This window comes from Amblyomma maculatum, chromosome 1 (genome assembly GCF_055883805.1).
Source record: "Amblyomma maculatum isolate TAMU_Amacu chromosome 1, ASM5588380v1, whole genome shotgun sequence".
NCBI classification, from domain to species: Eukaryota; Metazoa; Arthropoda; class Arachnida; order Ixodida; family Ixodidae; genus Amblyomma; species Amblyomma maculatum.
In genome coordinates, this window is record NC_139344.1 from 211,963,937 (window position 1) to 211,980,729 (window position 16,793).

At 45.7% G+C, this 16,793-nt stretch overlaps 1 protein-coding gene across 1 annotated transcript; it reads left to right on the forward strand.

Moving 5' to 3' along the window:
- Positions 1 to 379: 379 nt before the first annotated feature.
- Positions 380 to 16,291, forward strand: LOC146205529 (uncharacterized). The gene is made up of 6 exons (XM_084590242.1): positions 380 to 537; positions 9,526 to 9,624; positions 10,356 to 10,416; positions 12,476 to 12,598; positions 12,965 to 13,272; positions 15,300 to 16,291. Exons 2-6 carry the CDS (start codon positions 9,547 to 9,549, stop codon positions 15,477 to 15,479), a joined length of 750 nt encoding a protein of 249 aa, XP_084446368.1. The 5' UTR covers positions 380 to 537; positions 9,526 to 9,546; the 3' UTR covers positions 15,480 to 16,291.
- Positions 16,292 to 16,793: the final 502 nt, after the last annotated feature.

Genomic DNA, 16,793 nt, shown 5'->3' on the forward strand with positions numbered 1-16,793 from the left:
ATTCCGCACCCCTGGATACAATAACTTTCTTCCCTCTCTGAACGCCGTGGAATGCCAGCCAGACTCGCAGCGACCAGCAACATCTCTTTTTGTGCACGTGCAAGGAGAGGGTGCCAGCGGCGCGAGAAGCACGCAGTTCAGAAATGACCGCCAGAGGAAGGAGGCGGCGCTGGTGTAGTGGGAGCAAACTTCAGGTGCGCTTCAAGTTGTAGGTTGTTTAATCAACTTGGGCACGTGCCGCCAGCAACCGGCTGCAACGGTTAGCAACGGGGCAGGACGGTGCAGCGTGAAGCAGCAGCGAATAGGAACCTCTCCGGCTCACTCTCGCCACTTCCTCCTCTTTCATGTTCGCCTCTCTCACTGCTTTCCCTCGTTCTCTGCTTCTTCCGCTACTCTCTCAGCTCTTGCTCAGCTGCTAAGATTGGTTTTTCGAGTTAGTGGGAGCCGTCTCCTCGCTCATAGGCGAGAGTATCAGTTGCGTAGCGTTGGTCGGCGGCTGTGGTATCTCAGTCCTTGGCTCTTCAATTCTGCGGTTGGGTGAGTGTGTGTGTGTGTGTTTGCTACCGCTATTAAGTCACATTCTTTGTGAGTGCCCCACATGCAGTGCGGAAAGACAGTGTCTCTGCCGTGCGCTGGAGCGTCTAGATGGACACCCACTAACTGAGATCGAGATTATAAGTCACTGGCCGCGGCGATCGTCGGTGGTGAAGGCAGGCACTTCTCCGCTTCATGAAAACCACGGGCCTGATCGATATGCTGTGATTTTGCTGTTATGTGACGTCATAGGACGTGATGTGATGTGATGTGGCTTTGATGTGACTATACTGACTTTACCCATCCCTCTCATACCCACTACTTTTATATCCATTTACCCCCTTCCCCCAGTGCAGGGTAGTAAACTGGATTCTTTTACCGCGGTTAACCTCCCTGCCTTTCCTCCTCCTCATCGTCCTCCTCCTAAGTTCTGAAAAGCTGTAGCTTTTGTTCCATCTCACAAAAGCAGTGCTTTTAAAAACTTCAGGCGTGTCTCCTGTCCTCCCCAGTAAGAAAAGAAAAAAATGTTTGGTACGCAAACCGATCTAGTATTTGTCAGCTTCACGTTGTGTATGCCTTGCTTTTAATTCCGGGGACTTTGGGGCTGCAAACTACTTGGATTCTTTAACCGCTTCCCTAGGAAACTCATCCGTGCTCTCTGATAAGTTGCGTAGGCGTCTCCGCGGCATTCGCGGCCCGACGCTGTGCTGTCGGCGACGCGCCGCTTGCGAGGTCGCGCCATCTGCTCTAGGAGCGAACGTTGCCTCCTCTCCCAAGCAACATATTTCGACGGAGGCGACGGCACGCCTGAAAAACGCGAGCGCTTGTTCACCTCACTTTCTGTACAGCTGCACTGTTCCTCGATTAATTACTTGTCACCGCGGTCAGGACTGTTCTCGTCTTTGTGTAGTCCGCCCGCTGCCTTGCTGGTACTTACACTAGTGCGAAAAAGAGGAGATGTAAAGGGAAAAATTGGTAGCGAATGACCTTCGCGATTGACGGCCTCAATTGCGAGAGCTTATTGTAAAATTACTTCATTCACGGCCCGCCATTTTTGTCGTCCATTTTCGTACCCGTGAGAGGAAAAGGAGAAGCGAGTCTTGACACGAAGCACTATAAAAAGGGCCAGCCACGATAACAGTCGCAGCTATGTTAGCCGCCGGCAGCCTTGATACGATTTCCTGCGCTTGTAGTTCTCCTTGTTATCGCAACCGCCGGGATACGGAAGCCGCGTTCTAATGGGGTACGTCTAAAAAGCTAGCGCTCCGTTAATGTGCTGCCGAAGAAAATTGCATAAAAAATGCACTGGTAATCAATACAGTATCCTAAGCCCTAAACATGCCCTATAATTCGCTGTACGGGCTAATCACGACTGTAATACTTTGTTCTCTCAAACACACGTACAGAAGTTAGTATGTGTAAGTATAAACAACGAAATAATGTTGCCCAGCCTGCCCTGTATCAAGCACAACGGGCTTACCAGGCATACACGTGATCGCTGTTCAGGGCCCGCGTATTTCGAGTTTCTCTTCCTTTCGCAGTTTTCGCCCTAATCTTAATGGCCAAAACGCCGGAATCGGATATGATGGTTGCTGAATTGAGGTTTCAGTGTTTTCAATAGTACGATGACTCGAGGCAAGGGCGAAAATAACACTCCTGAAAACGAGGCGAACTCGTAATACGGGCCCAGAAGTGCAGAGACCCCATTCCGAGAAGCGAGAGAGAAAAGCTGTCTGTTCCACCTGTGCCGCCATAAAAAGAAAGCATGGAATGAAACTTGTTGAATGAGGTACAGTATGAAACTGCAAGGCGATAAGAAAGCAATTGTGCGCTGGAAGGTTTTATACCATTGACGGGTGCTGACAGTAGGCGTATCAATAACAGCACTCGACGTCGAACTGACCGCAGCCGTCTAGTTACAAAGTAAAATGATGCAAGCAAGGAAAAATTTCTGCGCAGAAAAAGGGAGAGAAAAAAAGGAATGCATTCTTTGGCTAGAAAAATGCAACGCCAGGCCCAGCAGCATATGAAGAATTAAGATGTCTGATCATGTAAGGTATAGCTTTTTACCTGTGAGCTGTAATTTATATACTAATGAAAATTATGAGAATGGGAGTGTTTGCTCCCGGAGGGCTTAATCGAAATTAATTACGCAATTCAAACCACCACTTGTTTCGAAATAGAATAAAGTAAACATAATATAGAACAGAAATGAACCTAGCGTTTCAGAAAGGATACTTCAATATGTTTTCTGCATCACCAAAAAAAAAAAAAAAAGAGCTTATGTACGGAGTTTCTCACATTTAATTTCTGTCGCGACCCGGCCTCTCTACTCGAGTCATGAACCATGCATGATAACGTTTGGTAAACATCGCAACCGCTCTACTTTGACGGAATGGCTTCCTAATGATCAGGAAGCGTAAGCAACTATAGTGTAAGTAACTAGCCTAACTAGCTACTTAGCTATGTTCAGAAACGTAGTTCAGGTAGCACGCACATTAAAGTTATAAAAATGAAATATCAGTCACATCATGTAACATTATGTAACACCGGAACGTACTTGAATGTTAAAAATGTGCAAATTACCTTATACGCTGTATTGTAGACATTCACTCAGTATTCAAAGTTAACTGTGTTAATGCTGTGTTCTAAGCGTTGTTATAAAGCTAAAGTTTCCGATATAACTTTATATCCTATATTGTGAGCATTATTCAGCCACCAAATTAAACAAATGCGTTTAGGTGTGACTAAACCATATAAATCATCTTTAAAATAACGTTACAAATATTGTTTTAAGGCGTCTCTCATAGCCTTAGTTGCTTTGGGACGTTAAACCCCTCAAAACCAAACCATTGTTTTAAGCTATGTCTCCCGGAACTTTTCCTAATATATAAGCACTAAAGATGCTTTTCAACTAGCATTAATATGCGATAAATCTTAGATTGCGCCTGCCATACCTTGCATGCAAAACCTCTTTATTATTTTTTTTTTCCCAGAAGACTTGACTTATTATCTGTTCACCACTATCTGCCAGTCATGAGACACCCTTCTATAAAGGTAACTTAGCCTGATTTATCCGTTAGGAGGCGAATGAAGCAGAACGTGTTGGTCCTCGTGCATTGCAGGACTGCATTGTCGACTTCGTTGGGGTCCTTGCAAACCTTTGTGTACCTCCACAGCTGCATGATCTTGGCAAGGCGTTTCAAAATTAATTTGAGATTTCGCAGCAACGAAAAAAAAACAAAACAAAGGACCTTATGAAAACTATTTTAATATTTCACCAAAACAAAGAGTAACAGTGCTGATATGTTTCGATGCTACCTGCGAAACTGCGCAAATACCACGGAGAAAAGAAGACACGTGGAAATGGTATCTCGAGAGCCGGCATCTAACTTTTGATTCATGGGAAATGAAATGATTGGTAATGCAAGGCAAAACGACTCAGTATAAAAGGAAAAAAAAAAAAAGTGTACTACCCGTTTTCACCTTTATTTTCTGAGTTCACTTCCCTAGCGTAAACAGTTGCAGTCCTGAACACGTGTGAACGTTTCTTCGTGTCTTGCTCCGTTCCTGCCGTCTGCGCAGCTCTGTTTCCTAGATTCTTCGATTTCTTTTTATTCGATCGCTTCTTTTTTGGGGTGGGAAAACAACTGGCATACAATCTACTCCAGCGCTGGCTTTCTGCAGCTAGCAGTAAGCCCCTCCACAAAAAAAAAAAAAAGAAAGAAAGAAAAAAAAACTGGAAATGATGTCTGTATCTGATGTCCGATCCGACTGCGTTGTTGCCGAATGTTTCGATTTGTCCTTGACATCGCTCAATTCGGGCGATTATAAAGGAGCACCCTGAAGAGATAGACCGGCATAGAGGCTTCCACATTTGCGTATCTATTTGCAAAATATATCTCGGTACGTATCTGGATAGCCGTGACTTCCTGCCAGCTGTCAATGTGCGCGATAATCGGTCGGCGAAATTTCAATAAGATGCGAGTCGCACAGCACCCAGAGATCACGGCTATAATGACTGATGCGACTTCTATTTCGAAGCCAGGCAAGTCAGGCATGTGTGCTCTTCAGACTTCTTTACGCACGTATTCTATATTCCACCCGTGTTCGCAGGCATGTTCAAACGTAGCTTTATTGGATAGCGTTCCTGAAGGAACCCTAATCTTGGACACCACATGGCACCATTTGTCGGCCGACAGCAGATACAATGTAAATTCCAGGAAATTACTTAGTGAGGTACGTGCTACATAAACACGCTGATTTTGGTGGCCAAGTCTTGCCTTACTTCTCGACATTTCGCGCAAAGCTCTGACTTATGAAGTGGTGCCTGCGCGCGCATGGGTATGATTCTGGCAACAAAAAATAAATAAATAAACACCACTGCAATGAACAGAATATTTGAAATTCTCACGGTAATTTCGAACTTTCAGCGTTCTGCAGCATGTAATTGTGGTAGCTGCAAAATAAAATCATTAATTGAGATTGTCTGGGATTGTACACGTCTTAAGGGGTGTCAAGTCTACAAGAGCAGCAACAACAGCAAAAAGGAATCACTGATATATGTATAGCGCCTACAATATTTCCTTCTTTCCTAGAGTGTGACCTGCATACTTCAGATTCTTATGTGTTCGGCTGTCCGTTTCTTGAGACCTCTGAGTGAGCTTTTCCGTTGCATGCATGGAAGGCTTCCAAAGGTTTCACCTCAGTGAACTCGTAAAACAGAGCGCTAACCATTCTTGCCAACTTGAGCGATAACCATATCGTGGTTGCAGTCGGGCAATCACCTCTATGATATTGCCCGTTCTGCAGTGTGCAGCCACGTGCAAGAGGTCTTTGTTCGGCAGTGAGACAATGCAAATGGGAAATATATGCAGGGTGTCTAAGCTAACTTTAGCCAAGGGTTACAGTTATGATTCGAAGCCGCTCTCCAAGCTGTCACCCGCCGTGCTCGTCCAGAGAGGCGACGGTCTGTTCAGCTGCTGGCATTCGAAAGGGTTCTTCTCTCACCCGCCGTGCTCGGTTGCGCTGACCGGCGGTCTGTCGAGGTGTACCTGCTGGGCACTTTGGAGAACTACTCGGAGTCGAACCAGGTTTAGAGCATGTTTATTGCAACTGGTCTCTTCTACCCTAAGTCACCCCTGACAGCTCGTTAAATAGGCTCGCTAAACAAAGACCATATCGCTAAGCCAATAGGGACGAAGTAAACTCTCTGGGCGGAGCCAATAGACTCCAGCATAGTTCCTCCTCACACCCGTCGTCCTGTACGCACAACATCACGCGTGCACATCCCATAGAGTTCGAACACACACACACACACACACACACACACACACACACACACACACACACACACACACACACACACACACACACACACACACACACACACACACACACACACACACACACACACACACACACACACACACACACACACACACACACACACACACACACACACACACACACACACACACACACACACACACACACACACACACACACACACACACACACACACACACACACACACACACACACACACACACACACACACACACACACACACACACACACACACACACACACACACACACACACACACACACACACACACACACACCGTGGATGATCTGCGGTTCGGAATACTGCTGCTCGCCTTGCCGACGCGGGACATCCGGAGTCGTCTTGCGGGCGGCGTTGCGTCGGCGACTTGAAATCCGCGCCAGCCAGGCATTTCCGCGATCCAGGGTCACGGGAAATGAACGAAAAGTCATGCACCGTGCGCCGGCTCTCAAGTGCACGCCCCGCAGCTGCGCTCTCGACGAGCAGGCGCCAGTCCAGAAGACGGCGGTGTGGTATGTCGCGTTGATGAGCGCAGTTCAGTTCAGTCGTTCAGTCGTGTCCGACTCTTCGTGACCCTATGGACCATGTCACGCCACGCTTTCCGGTCTCTCACTATCTTCCTAACATCACATAAGTTGATGAGCGCAACAGTTACCAAATAAAACATTTAGGTAGGACAGGGAATCCACTTACATACAGCGGCCAGCCGTCTGGCGCACCGCAAGCAATTTTTAGATACTTTTTATTTACTAACTATTGCTTTTAGACAATACATATGATTTGCAAAATTGAAGAGCACTCTCTTAAACCTCCATTGCATTTATTTCCGATAAAGAAAGCCTCACCTGTAACTTTTTCCGAGCTCTCTCTCTCTCTCTCTCTCTCTCTCTCTATATATATATATATATATATATATATATATATATATATATATATATATATATATATATATATATATATATATATATATATAATCATACCCTCGTTGCTTGGCGTATCGTGGTCAAAGGGCAGAGTGGAATGTTCAGCGCCAAATGGCGTGACTGGACAGTGAATTATTTTTTGACACTGGGGAAAATATTGTGAGACAAATATTGCCTCGCAAAGCTTCGAACGGAGATATAACCGTTATATAGTATTTTCTAAAGGTTAAGAAGCAGTTTACGACGGCATAATATATCTATTTACGTCGTGAGATGATGACATGTCTTTGCATGTCGCGTTTATTTCTCGTGTTACTAGTCGCTACATACTATCTACGGCCGTTGCTTGATGGTAACAGGCTTTATAATACGAAACTACAGGCATTCAGACGTCTCCTAGTGCAGGCAAGAGCGCTTTTATGGTTTAGGTTCCCTCTCATAGAACTCGCCTCATGCACAGTAATAGCCACCGTTCTCGGCATGATTACTTAGTTTGTGTCTGCAGAAAGCGGGTGCCGTGGAGGCCAGGAAATGAACGATGCTATCTCAGTGCAACTCGGAGACCTTGGTGATTCAACGCTATAGTTTCGGTTTCGTTCTGAGCCAAGAATGCTGCTCACGCCGAGATACTCTCTCCGAGATTCCCTTTTATTATTATTTTTTTTTTTTTTGCGCTCATCCAAGGCCGTGCATGGTTTCGTTCCCATGCGCCTTAAATACAGCTGCGCGTTAGATGGGACAGAGGGATGACGAAGAAGTCGGTTTTTGGTTGGTAAACACTAAAACTGTCGAGAGGCCGAAGGCCCAGATCTAGGGGTCGGCCAAGACTCCTTGGAATCTGGCAGCCTCTCGAGCGAGACCGATGAGCGCTCGTTGGTCATCCAGAGCTGCGTAGGCGAGCCTCCCAGGTATGTCGTGTGGGTGTTAGCATGTGTTGTCGTGGACAAATCCAGGCTATATGACAGCTTTTCGATGGAGGCGAAAAGCAAGGTGCCCGTGTGCTGTGCGATGTCAGTGCACGTTGAAAAAACCCCAGGTGGTCGAAATTTCCGGAGTCCTCCACTACAGCGTCTCTCATAGCCTGAGTCGCTTTGGGACGTTAAACCCCACAAACCAACCAACCAACCAACCAGACTATATGAAGGAGGTCTGCTGGGATATTGCAGTGTTTACACGTCGGCATATACCATTCAGGAAATACATTATGGGGGGGGAAGTGTAGTCTAGAGTTAACGCCATACGACGGCCTCTGCCTTTGTAAGTTCTTGGTGCGGACCTGGATAGAGTTGGCGATAAAGACATTAGTGCTGGAAAAGGTTGCGTGAAGTGGTTATGGTGTCCTTCTTGACCAAGGCGGGCATGTTGGGGGAGGGATCATAAGCTGCTCGGAAAGTGAGCCCTCGAGCTAGCTCATGTGCTTCCTCATTACTCTTGAGACCCATGTGGGCCGGAGTCCATGGCAGGAAGGTCAGGTGTTTAGGAGGATTTGATATGAGTACGCGAAACGCTTCGACTGAAATGCGGCCATGAGTAAAATTAAGAACGGCGCGCTGTGAGTCACTTATGACTACTTTAGCTTTAAAAGTGGAGAGCGCGAGAGCAATAGCTACTTCCTCCGCTGTAGTGATATGTGAAGTGCGTACGGAGCAGGAGGCATGAAGAGTCATATTCGGCTCCATTTTTGTGTTTGTCGCCTCATAGTTGCGGTTTGGATTGCCAGGGACATGCAGACGAAAAGTGCTGTGGACCCGCCCTCTCCCCCGCTTCCCTTAACCCGTCGTAGGTTCTGTTTTTTCCAACTTTAACAGAAACCGAGGTCATTCGGGTGGAGATGCCAACTAGTTGAACCACTCAGACCTTGACGACAGCAAAAAAGAAAAAAAAAAGAAAAAAGATATATATATATTTTTTATTAGAGCGCGCGTCATGCCTGCGCGATTTTGTCAGAACGGCGTACATAGGTAGAGCTCATGAAATATAAATGCTGCGTTGAATCTGCGCGGTGTCTAGCTGTACTGGGCATGGTTACACGTACTCAGCAGCTATGCGTCAAGGGCGAAGTCCCTTTTCTGCGCCGTTGTTTGGCGTTGCTGGTAAGCAGTGTCTTTTCGTTTTGTTCCTTTATTCACACTTGTATTTACTAGTGCGTCGATAGCCCAGTGCATAAGTGGTGTACAGTTTTATTTCTACCTTACTTAGTCAAGGACGGTGGAAAAAAAAAAAGTGCAGGGTATGACTGTTTGCCTCCGTCTGTCGAGCCTTTATTTTTTGCGCATTAACTCGGCGCATTCACCTGGAGAGTTTCCGGGAGCATACCGTCGTCGACATGCACGGCTGCTGCTATTTGCGTCATCCACATTTGTTCGAGACCTAAACTATATGGCACTTTGAACAACAAGCCTTCCAGAGCGAATATATATACATTACAAATCGTTCTTCTCGCTCATGTTTCGCAACATGTCCTCGAAGCCATTCTTGAAGCGTGGTATCGGGGAATAGCTATTAAATCTTTCATTTCTTTACAATCAACCTCATCCCCCTCTTATACATCTGCTCGGCGCTGTCCGCGGCGGGCGCTGACGTAACAAGGTCGCGAGTTGGGCATAGTTTCGCTTTCCATTTACCGTCTGCACGTACTTCAGGATTGTCAGATGGTATACCTGCTGCTGGCTTTGTCTTCGAAAGTGGCTAAATATCGCGCTTGCGTGGTTTCTTGCAGACTAATATTCGCTTCCCCGCTATGGAGAACGCAGACGACTTTGTCGACATTGCAGACATTTTGGATGAACTCGAAGGTGTCAAGGGTGTACCGAAGAAGGTGAGCTCTACATTTGTACAAACAAATTTTCATTTTGATTTACTTTCTTTTCGCATTTAATTTAACGTTCGTACCGGGCTCGTTCTAAGCGGGAACGGTCACATATCCGTTAATCTTTTAGGGTGTAGCGCAGCATCATTTTTAGCAGGCCGATGAATATAAACTTCTTTAAATTCCTTCAATCAGAAGCATAACTCTAAAACTGCGCGTAAGAATGTAAAAAAAAGAATGTGTTGTATTTATTTCCACTATTTAGCATTTGATGCTGGCCAGATAGTGTGCACAGGGTCCTTCTCATTCCTTTCTATAGGATCTCACAAAAATATCATCAATATTTTGTCGACCTGGATTGATACGCTACATTGTGCACCGAGTGTGAACTCGAGGTGCATTTAGCCACTCTGAATGCTTCGGGCGTTTCAGAAACGACATAGAAGCCAGCATTTTTAACTTGCTGGGCATAGTTTAGGTTTCAATTCTATCAAGATCCGGCCCCTGTTAATTAGATTATGTTGAATGGATCGCGCGTCTCATGTCATTATATACTGTATTCATCTGGTTAATCCGTTTCCTTTTATGCAATCGCTCCTTCTTATCCTAAAGTATTACCGTTTTTCGAAATTAGTTTAGAACTACATATATTTAGCAAGATGATTCAATGGAATCCTTTCCCTTGTAACTTTCACTCTGCGACGTTCTGTTGATGATGACGTGCGTATTAACATTTGCAGGCCGAGACCAAGCCTTTGAAAGAAGCGCCGAAAACACCCCCAACGACATCTCAGCCGAACGGTAAGGAAAAAAAAAAAGTTACTGATTTCCCGCTGTTCCTCGTAACAAAGAATTAGCAACGAAATGTGTTTTGAGCGCCTCAAAAAAGAGCTTTCTGTCCAACCTACGTCCATCAGATGATATGTCTGCACATGTTCGGAGCATCTCGTGTTGACCTAACCAAATCGCTTGTTTCCACCGTCTGAAATGAACGGGATCAGGAAAAACAACTCGAGGAACACTTCAGCTCCGCTTTTAAGCGTACGTACGTGAGAGCATTATTATGTTTCGGCGTCTGCGGGGTCCCATCGAGGATCATCGATTGGTGTACACGCACTTAGTTACTGTCTTATGTTCTTAACAACTAATCTCTTAATTTGCTCCTCCATGAGAGTGTAACTCTTAGATGCCAGTTGCTATTTTGCGCATCGGTGTCGAAGTAACACGCAACCTGTCAGCAGTGTTTGGTATTAGCAGGGTGAAATGCCATCTGCCACAGCTATAGCTATTCTGATTTTGGAGGGAGCGAAGAAAGAGTAAGAGGCAAGAGTGGAGGGTAACGTTATATAGTATTATTATAGAGTAGATGCCGTCGTCCGAGGCTTCACTAGCCGGGCGGCGGAGCCATCTGTAGAGCCTTTCACAACACCAGAAACATGCGGGGAAACAATATGAGCGTGGGAGAGGCGTAGAAAGTACGCAATTCCACATGACACATAAGCCGAGAACAAGCCACTACACTTAGGCGCCTACAAACAAACACATATCCAAGCAGAGACCTGTACCACAAGATATGGCCAACACAATATATACAAAAGCGAATGTGTCTGGTGCGGAGACACTGCTACACTATACCACACAACATGGGGATGTAGGGCTAGCCCCACAATGCCTAAAATAGATAGCCCTATAGTCCTGAGCAGTGGGAGGACCTTCTAGCCGACTCGGACGCGCAGCATTAGCTCATGCTGGTGCAGCAAGCCAGAGCCGCTGCTGAGGCCAACGGACTCCTGGACAGTGGACTGCCGACCACTGCTCTTTCCTAACCCACTATCCCTAACCCCCGATTTTCCCCAATAAAATTTATCAGTCAATCAAGAGGTGGATTGGGGCTGTTGGGTTGGAGTCAAATGTCCCGCTTTAGCCAAACCGATTTAAAAGGTATGTTCGATTTCAATCGCTTTCACATCAAAAGGGATAAGCTCGAGTTGCAGCGCCTCGATCCCAACTCGGCTATGTTCATGCAATCTCGGAATGTCTTGTAACTCTTTTGTCAATTAGTGCCCGGCCTTGTATTACCTGCCAACTATATATACATCCGGCACAATTAAGTATGCGATTTTTCGCTCGCAGCGCCATCGCCGACAACGCCGACGCCGGATTTTCTTTAGAACAAGACCTTTAACGCTATCGCGTTTAAGCACTGCCTCTCCTCGAATTGAAAGTAAAGCAGAAAGTGTGTTGATCACCGGCGTAACACAAGGTTGAGACCGCGGCCTGAAAGCTTACTGACTGAAACTGAACATCGTCCTAATTCACCCGATAAACGCGATAAACTGCAGATTAACTTCACCAGGGTGAACAAGTTACAGCTCGTTACTACCCATGCTATAGCCATGCCGATGGGTGTCGCCACGGGACGTGTAATGTACTATAGCTTTGACCGGCGCGCGCATCCTATAACGACGGCAACTCCTGTGGTGCTCCAGCCTCGCTCCTCAATGTTGTTTGGAAAGCGTGCACCGATTGGACTGGTGGACAGAGCGCAGACTCCTTCGCGCCCCGCGCTGGTTTCGCCAGTCACAGGACTAGGAAAGCACTTGTCGACGCATGCGCTGTTCCAGCGGCAGTGTAGCATTTGGGCTCCAGAAGATACACAAAAGAGTTCGTTTAGGTTTGCCTTCGTATTCTCTCTCTGTTCTGACTCCAATATCACCAATGGCGCGCCGACAACGGGGAGCTAAAAGCCATTTTATGTCTAAATATGAAATGCACGAGTGATTGGAGTATGAGTTTGTTGTGTGCAAGCGGTTCCTGATGAGCCACACCATTTACGTATTTTTGTATGTTTTGGTTGCAGGAGCTGCAGGGAACTCTCATCCGCACTTTCAGCTGAAACCGGAATTGGTGGTGAAGTTGCAGATGGAATATCCTCGAAAGTTCGTTCAGGAACGCTTGGGCGGCTACGAGTTTAAGTCAAAAAGTTGAGCCACTTCTCTTCTTTGTACTAGCGGACTTTTATGATGAAACCTGTTCTGAAAGGTAGGTATTTTACATGTAGGACCTAGCGACGCTCGTACACAATGATGTTCCTTAACGAATAGCTAGCCAACTGTTTTGATGTTCACTCTTTGATACTGTTTACCGACGCGTAGCTATCTTTAAAAAGGTTGACTTCAGACAAGGTTGTAATGGCCACTGGTTTTGCATAGCATCGCTGACGCTGTCTTTTATTATCGAACTGTAACAGTAGTCAATAAAGGCGCGATAGGAAACAAAAATAATCCAGCTTTAAATGAGTATGTAGTTCCCCTACGTACGTGACGACGGCACTCTTGCTTTTTTACAGGCACGCTGCTTCGGGCGCTGCTGCACCGCACGTACAAACAGAGCAAGCGTCCCAATAACAAGACCTTTTGCGACCCTCTGGACTACGTGGGCGACTACGTGCTCAAGTTCATAATCTCGCAGTACCTGCTGGAGCACTGCGCGGTCAAGACCAAGGAGCAGCTGGCGCAGAGGCGCGCACTCATCGAGTGTCAGGAGGTCTACGCACTGTTGGCGGTGCGCAACGGCTTCCACGAGGTCGTATTCATCGACGACCGCCGTGACTGGGAGCACCTCAACGAGTACCTACGCAACGTCAAGGACGTGAAGGTATAGTATACGTCCTCTAGCGCCTACTGAAGTGATCAGGTTTCAATTAGATGAGCTGAGTTGCATCCACCAGAAAATTTTAAAATAAATCTCTTACGTCCCAACTCGGGCTACGAGGAAGGTGGAGGGGGAGTGTGGAGGACTGCAGATAATTTTGACCATCCGGAGTTCTTTATCGAGCACTAACATCGCACAACACACTGACCCACAGCAGTGGGGCTTAACTACTTTGGAGCAGCACGAATAGAATTCTACATTTATAGTTCACTATGGGGAACGAGCAGTAACTATCGCAGGATATATAGCCGAACTGAGACGCGAAGGAAGGAAAGAAACTGGCTATGATATATGTCATCCCCGTGGTGTGGAGAGGGGGGGGGGAATTTAAACGCGTTCCGACAAGGCACAGCACCCACAGCCCTTTGCACTTTGCCTCGATTGAAATGCGACCGCCGCGACCGAGGGGTTGGTTTCGCGGCGTCGGACTCAGCAGCTGATTGCCTTGAGTTCGCTGTGGGTACCGTGGACTCCGATGTTTTGTTATACAAAATGCTGTTCGACTCAAGAATTCGTCGGCGTATGCCTCCCTGGCTTGTACGCATCGTCTTCAAACTAAAACAAGGATGTTATCTAAGAAAAGTGTGCAACATTTATTTCCTCAAGTTTCTTGCATTGCAGTGCAGGTATCCTCGGTTTATGGCATACATAGCGGCGCAAAACTACACCTTTCAGAACAACATTGTACAAGAGACGCTTTTAATTAACGCATCTCGTGCACAAGTCTAACCAAATCGCGTGAATGAGAACAGAACTTCGCGTTCGTTGTTAATAGCCCATGATAAAGCCTTTTCGATAGTCAAACCATTTCGCCTTTTTTTTTTTTTTTTTTTTTTTTTTTTTGCAGTACCTCACTCTCTTGTTGAGTAGATTTAAAGCCGTTACATTCAACTCGCCTGATGACACTTAACGACGGAAAAAGAAGAGTAGGGGCAAACAAATAAAAAAAACAGCGAAAAACGCCTTGATTTAAATATGTTTAGGCGCTATCACGAGTGACAGTCAACACGAAGTTTTATTCTCCACCACGTTACACTGGCACCAAGAAATTTCGGACCAATTGTGAGAAATATTGTTTTTGAACGTATCTTTTAATCCGACAGCGTTCAGGGTTTACAGAGGATTTGGCGTCGGCATTAATAAAATTTGGCGTCTTACTGCTGTATGATCGTTAGTGTAGAATAAAATAAAGGCTAACATTAAAATATTACTTACATATGAGTAACAAAGTACACGTACGCGAACGAGGGCCTGCAAGAAGAGCCGGCCAACTGTAGTCATTAGCAATATCATGTCATACCCTAAAACCGGAACTAAAATCCCCCTTCCCCCATTTTGTTTTTCGCATATTGTGCAAAAGCAACACTTCTCTCATCCCCAATCTCCACAGGCTTATAATTTTGTGCTGTATTTAAAAACATATATATAAAAGGCGCACCACATTGGTTTTCATGGCAGCCTTAATTTACTAGCTATGTTCGAAGGACAAATGATAAGTGGAAGCCTTGACGCCAAGGTACACATGACGAACGTAGAGTCGTAACACTTCACAATTAAAAGTGGTCCCTAGAAACACGCAGTGCCTCTTCCTTTGACAGGCGCAGTTTAGAGCTACGAATATGCTTATAATCAACCAAGGATACCTGCACGGCAGTGCAAGAAACTTGAGGAACTGAACTGAACTTTTTTTTTTTTACCCGACTTTTCTCTTCTAGAAATAGAGAGGCATGTGGACAAATTTTCGAGAACGTTTTGCGCGGATAAACCTTGGAATTCCAAGTTGAGCCCCGGCGGCTGAGTGGCGTCAGCTCCAACAAAAACGCAGAACGATGAAGTCATATTATACCCGTCTGTTGTCCTATGATGCTGCCCAGCAGTAAATGAACCGTCGCTAGTTAATTTGAATTTGGTGTATAACATCTATTTCTCGCTCTCTTTCTGCCCTTGGTATACGTCCACTGGTGCTGCAGACCCTGAAGGAGCTCGGCGACGTAGAGAAACGGCGCTGCTTCATCCAGAACTTCTTTCAGTCCGTGGCTGGCGCCGTGTACGTGGACAGCGGCTACGACTTGCGCACTGTCCAGCGCGTCTACCTGCCGATGCTCAAACCGTTCCTCGACGAAGTAGTCGACATGAACCTCAGGGACTAGTTCATTCCGTGCTCACCACGTGATGCCACGCACGACGGTTTACTACATTCGTCTTTCTGTGCAATGCATTTGTCTGCGGCCGTATGCTCGCTTTTAATTCCGCGCCCGTTACATTAAAAAAAAGTACAAAAGAAAAACCTAATCGGGCTTAGCGGGGATTAGAATTTATGTTACAGGAAAATTGCGCGGGTACGAGTCGTGAGACGAGTTGTAACTAACCACTCAGTGCTTTGTCCTATAGTCACTGTACATTGAAGCCTAGTTATTCCAAAAATTGGTTGACCTCTTGTTGACTCTAAATTGCCACGTCATACTTACGAGTCAATTGGCGTAAAGAAACTGTAGGCTGGTTTTATGGATGTGGAATTTACGGCCGCTTAAAAAAAAAAAAAAAAAAAAAAAAGCGGACGATGATCTCTTGTAGATGATAGATCAACTTCGATCACTACAACTGTAAGCCTATAGGCGATGAATTCTCTAGCGCCTTTCGACAATCAAAAAGTAACTTTGCGCCGGACCGGAGTGATTGACTTGGCACGGAGTGGGATATTTACTGTGATTTTTTGGTGTTCTAGGTAGATAGATTTATTGAAAGGAAAGGCTGAGAGGTTGGCCGGAATTATTAAAATCTGGCCTGCTACTCTGCACTGGGGAAGGGCAAGGGGAAAAGAAAGAAGATAATGCTTTTGTACATGCATATCTAGTGTTTTCATCTGTGTATCAATAAATATGATATACCTCGAAACAGCAAACTATGCTGTGCACGTGCATAATGCGTTTATTCCTTATGAATAAATGAATTGTACTACTTCTACACTGTTGTTAAATACCGATAGTGCGACAAGCTTTACGTGCTGCTTTCTCAACACCAGCTGCATGTTGTTTATTTAGCACTGATGTGCTTGCGCGTGACACAGTGACGAAAGCCAGAATATAAACGAAGAAACTCTTCTTTCAAAGGGACTGGCTAGTGTTCATAAGCTACTCCTTTTTGAAACAAAATCGCCGGAATTTTTATTCGCAGTGGATCGGGATAAGCGTAAGTACTACATGTTCCTTTAGTATAAAAATGAGCGAAGTTCTGAGCGGTCAGTTAATTATAAATTATATACATTTTATTATGTTTCATAACTAGTCATCTTTTGATATATAATATCCAAAAGTTGTTAGAGAACAGGTGTTCACGAAATGTCCAAGGAGAGAGAGAGAAAGAAAACTTTATTGCCGGTAGTAGTGTGACTGGGCTTTAGTGGAAGAGTCAAGTGGCCGTTAGCTAGTGGCTGGCGGCGACTTCTTCAGCGCGGTTTACGGCGC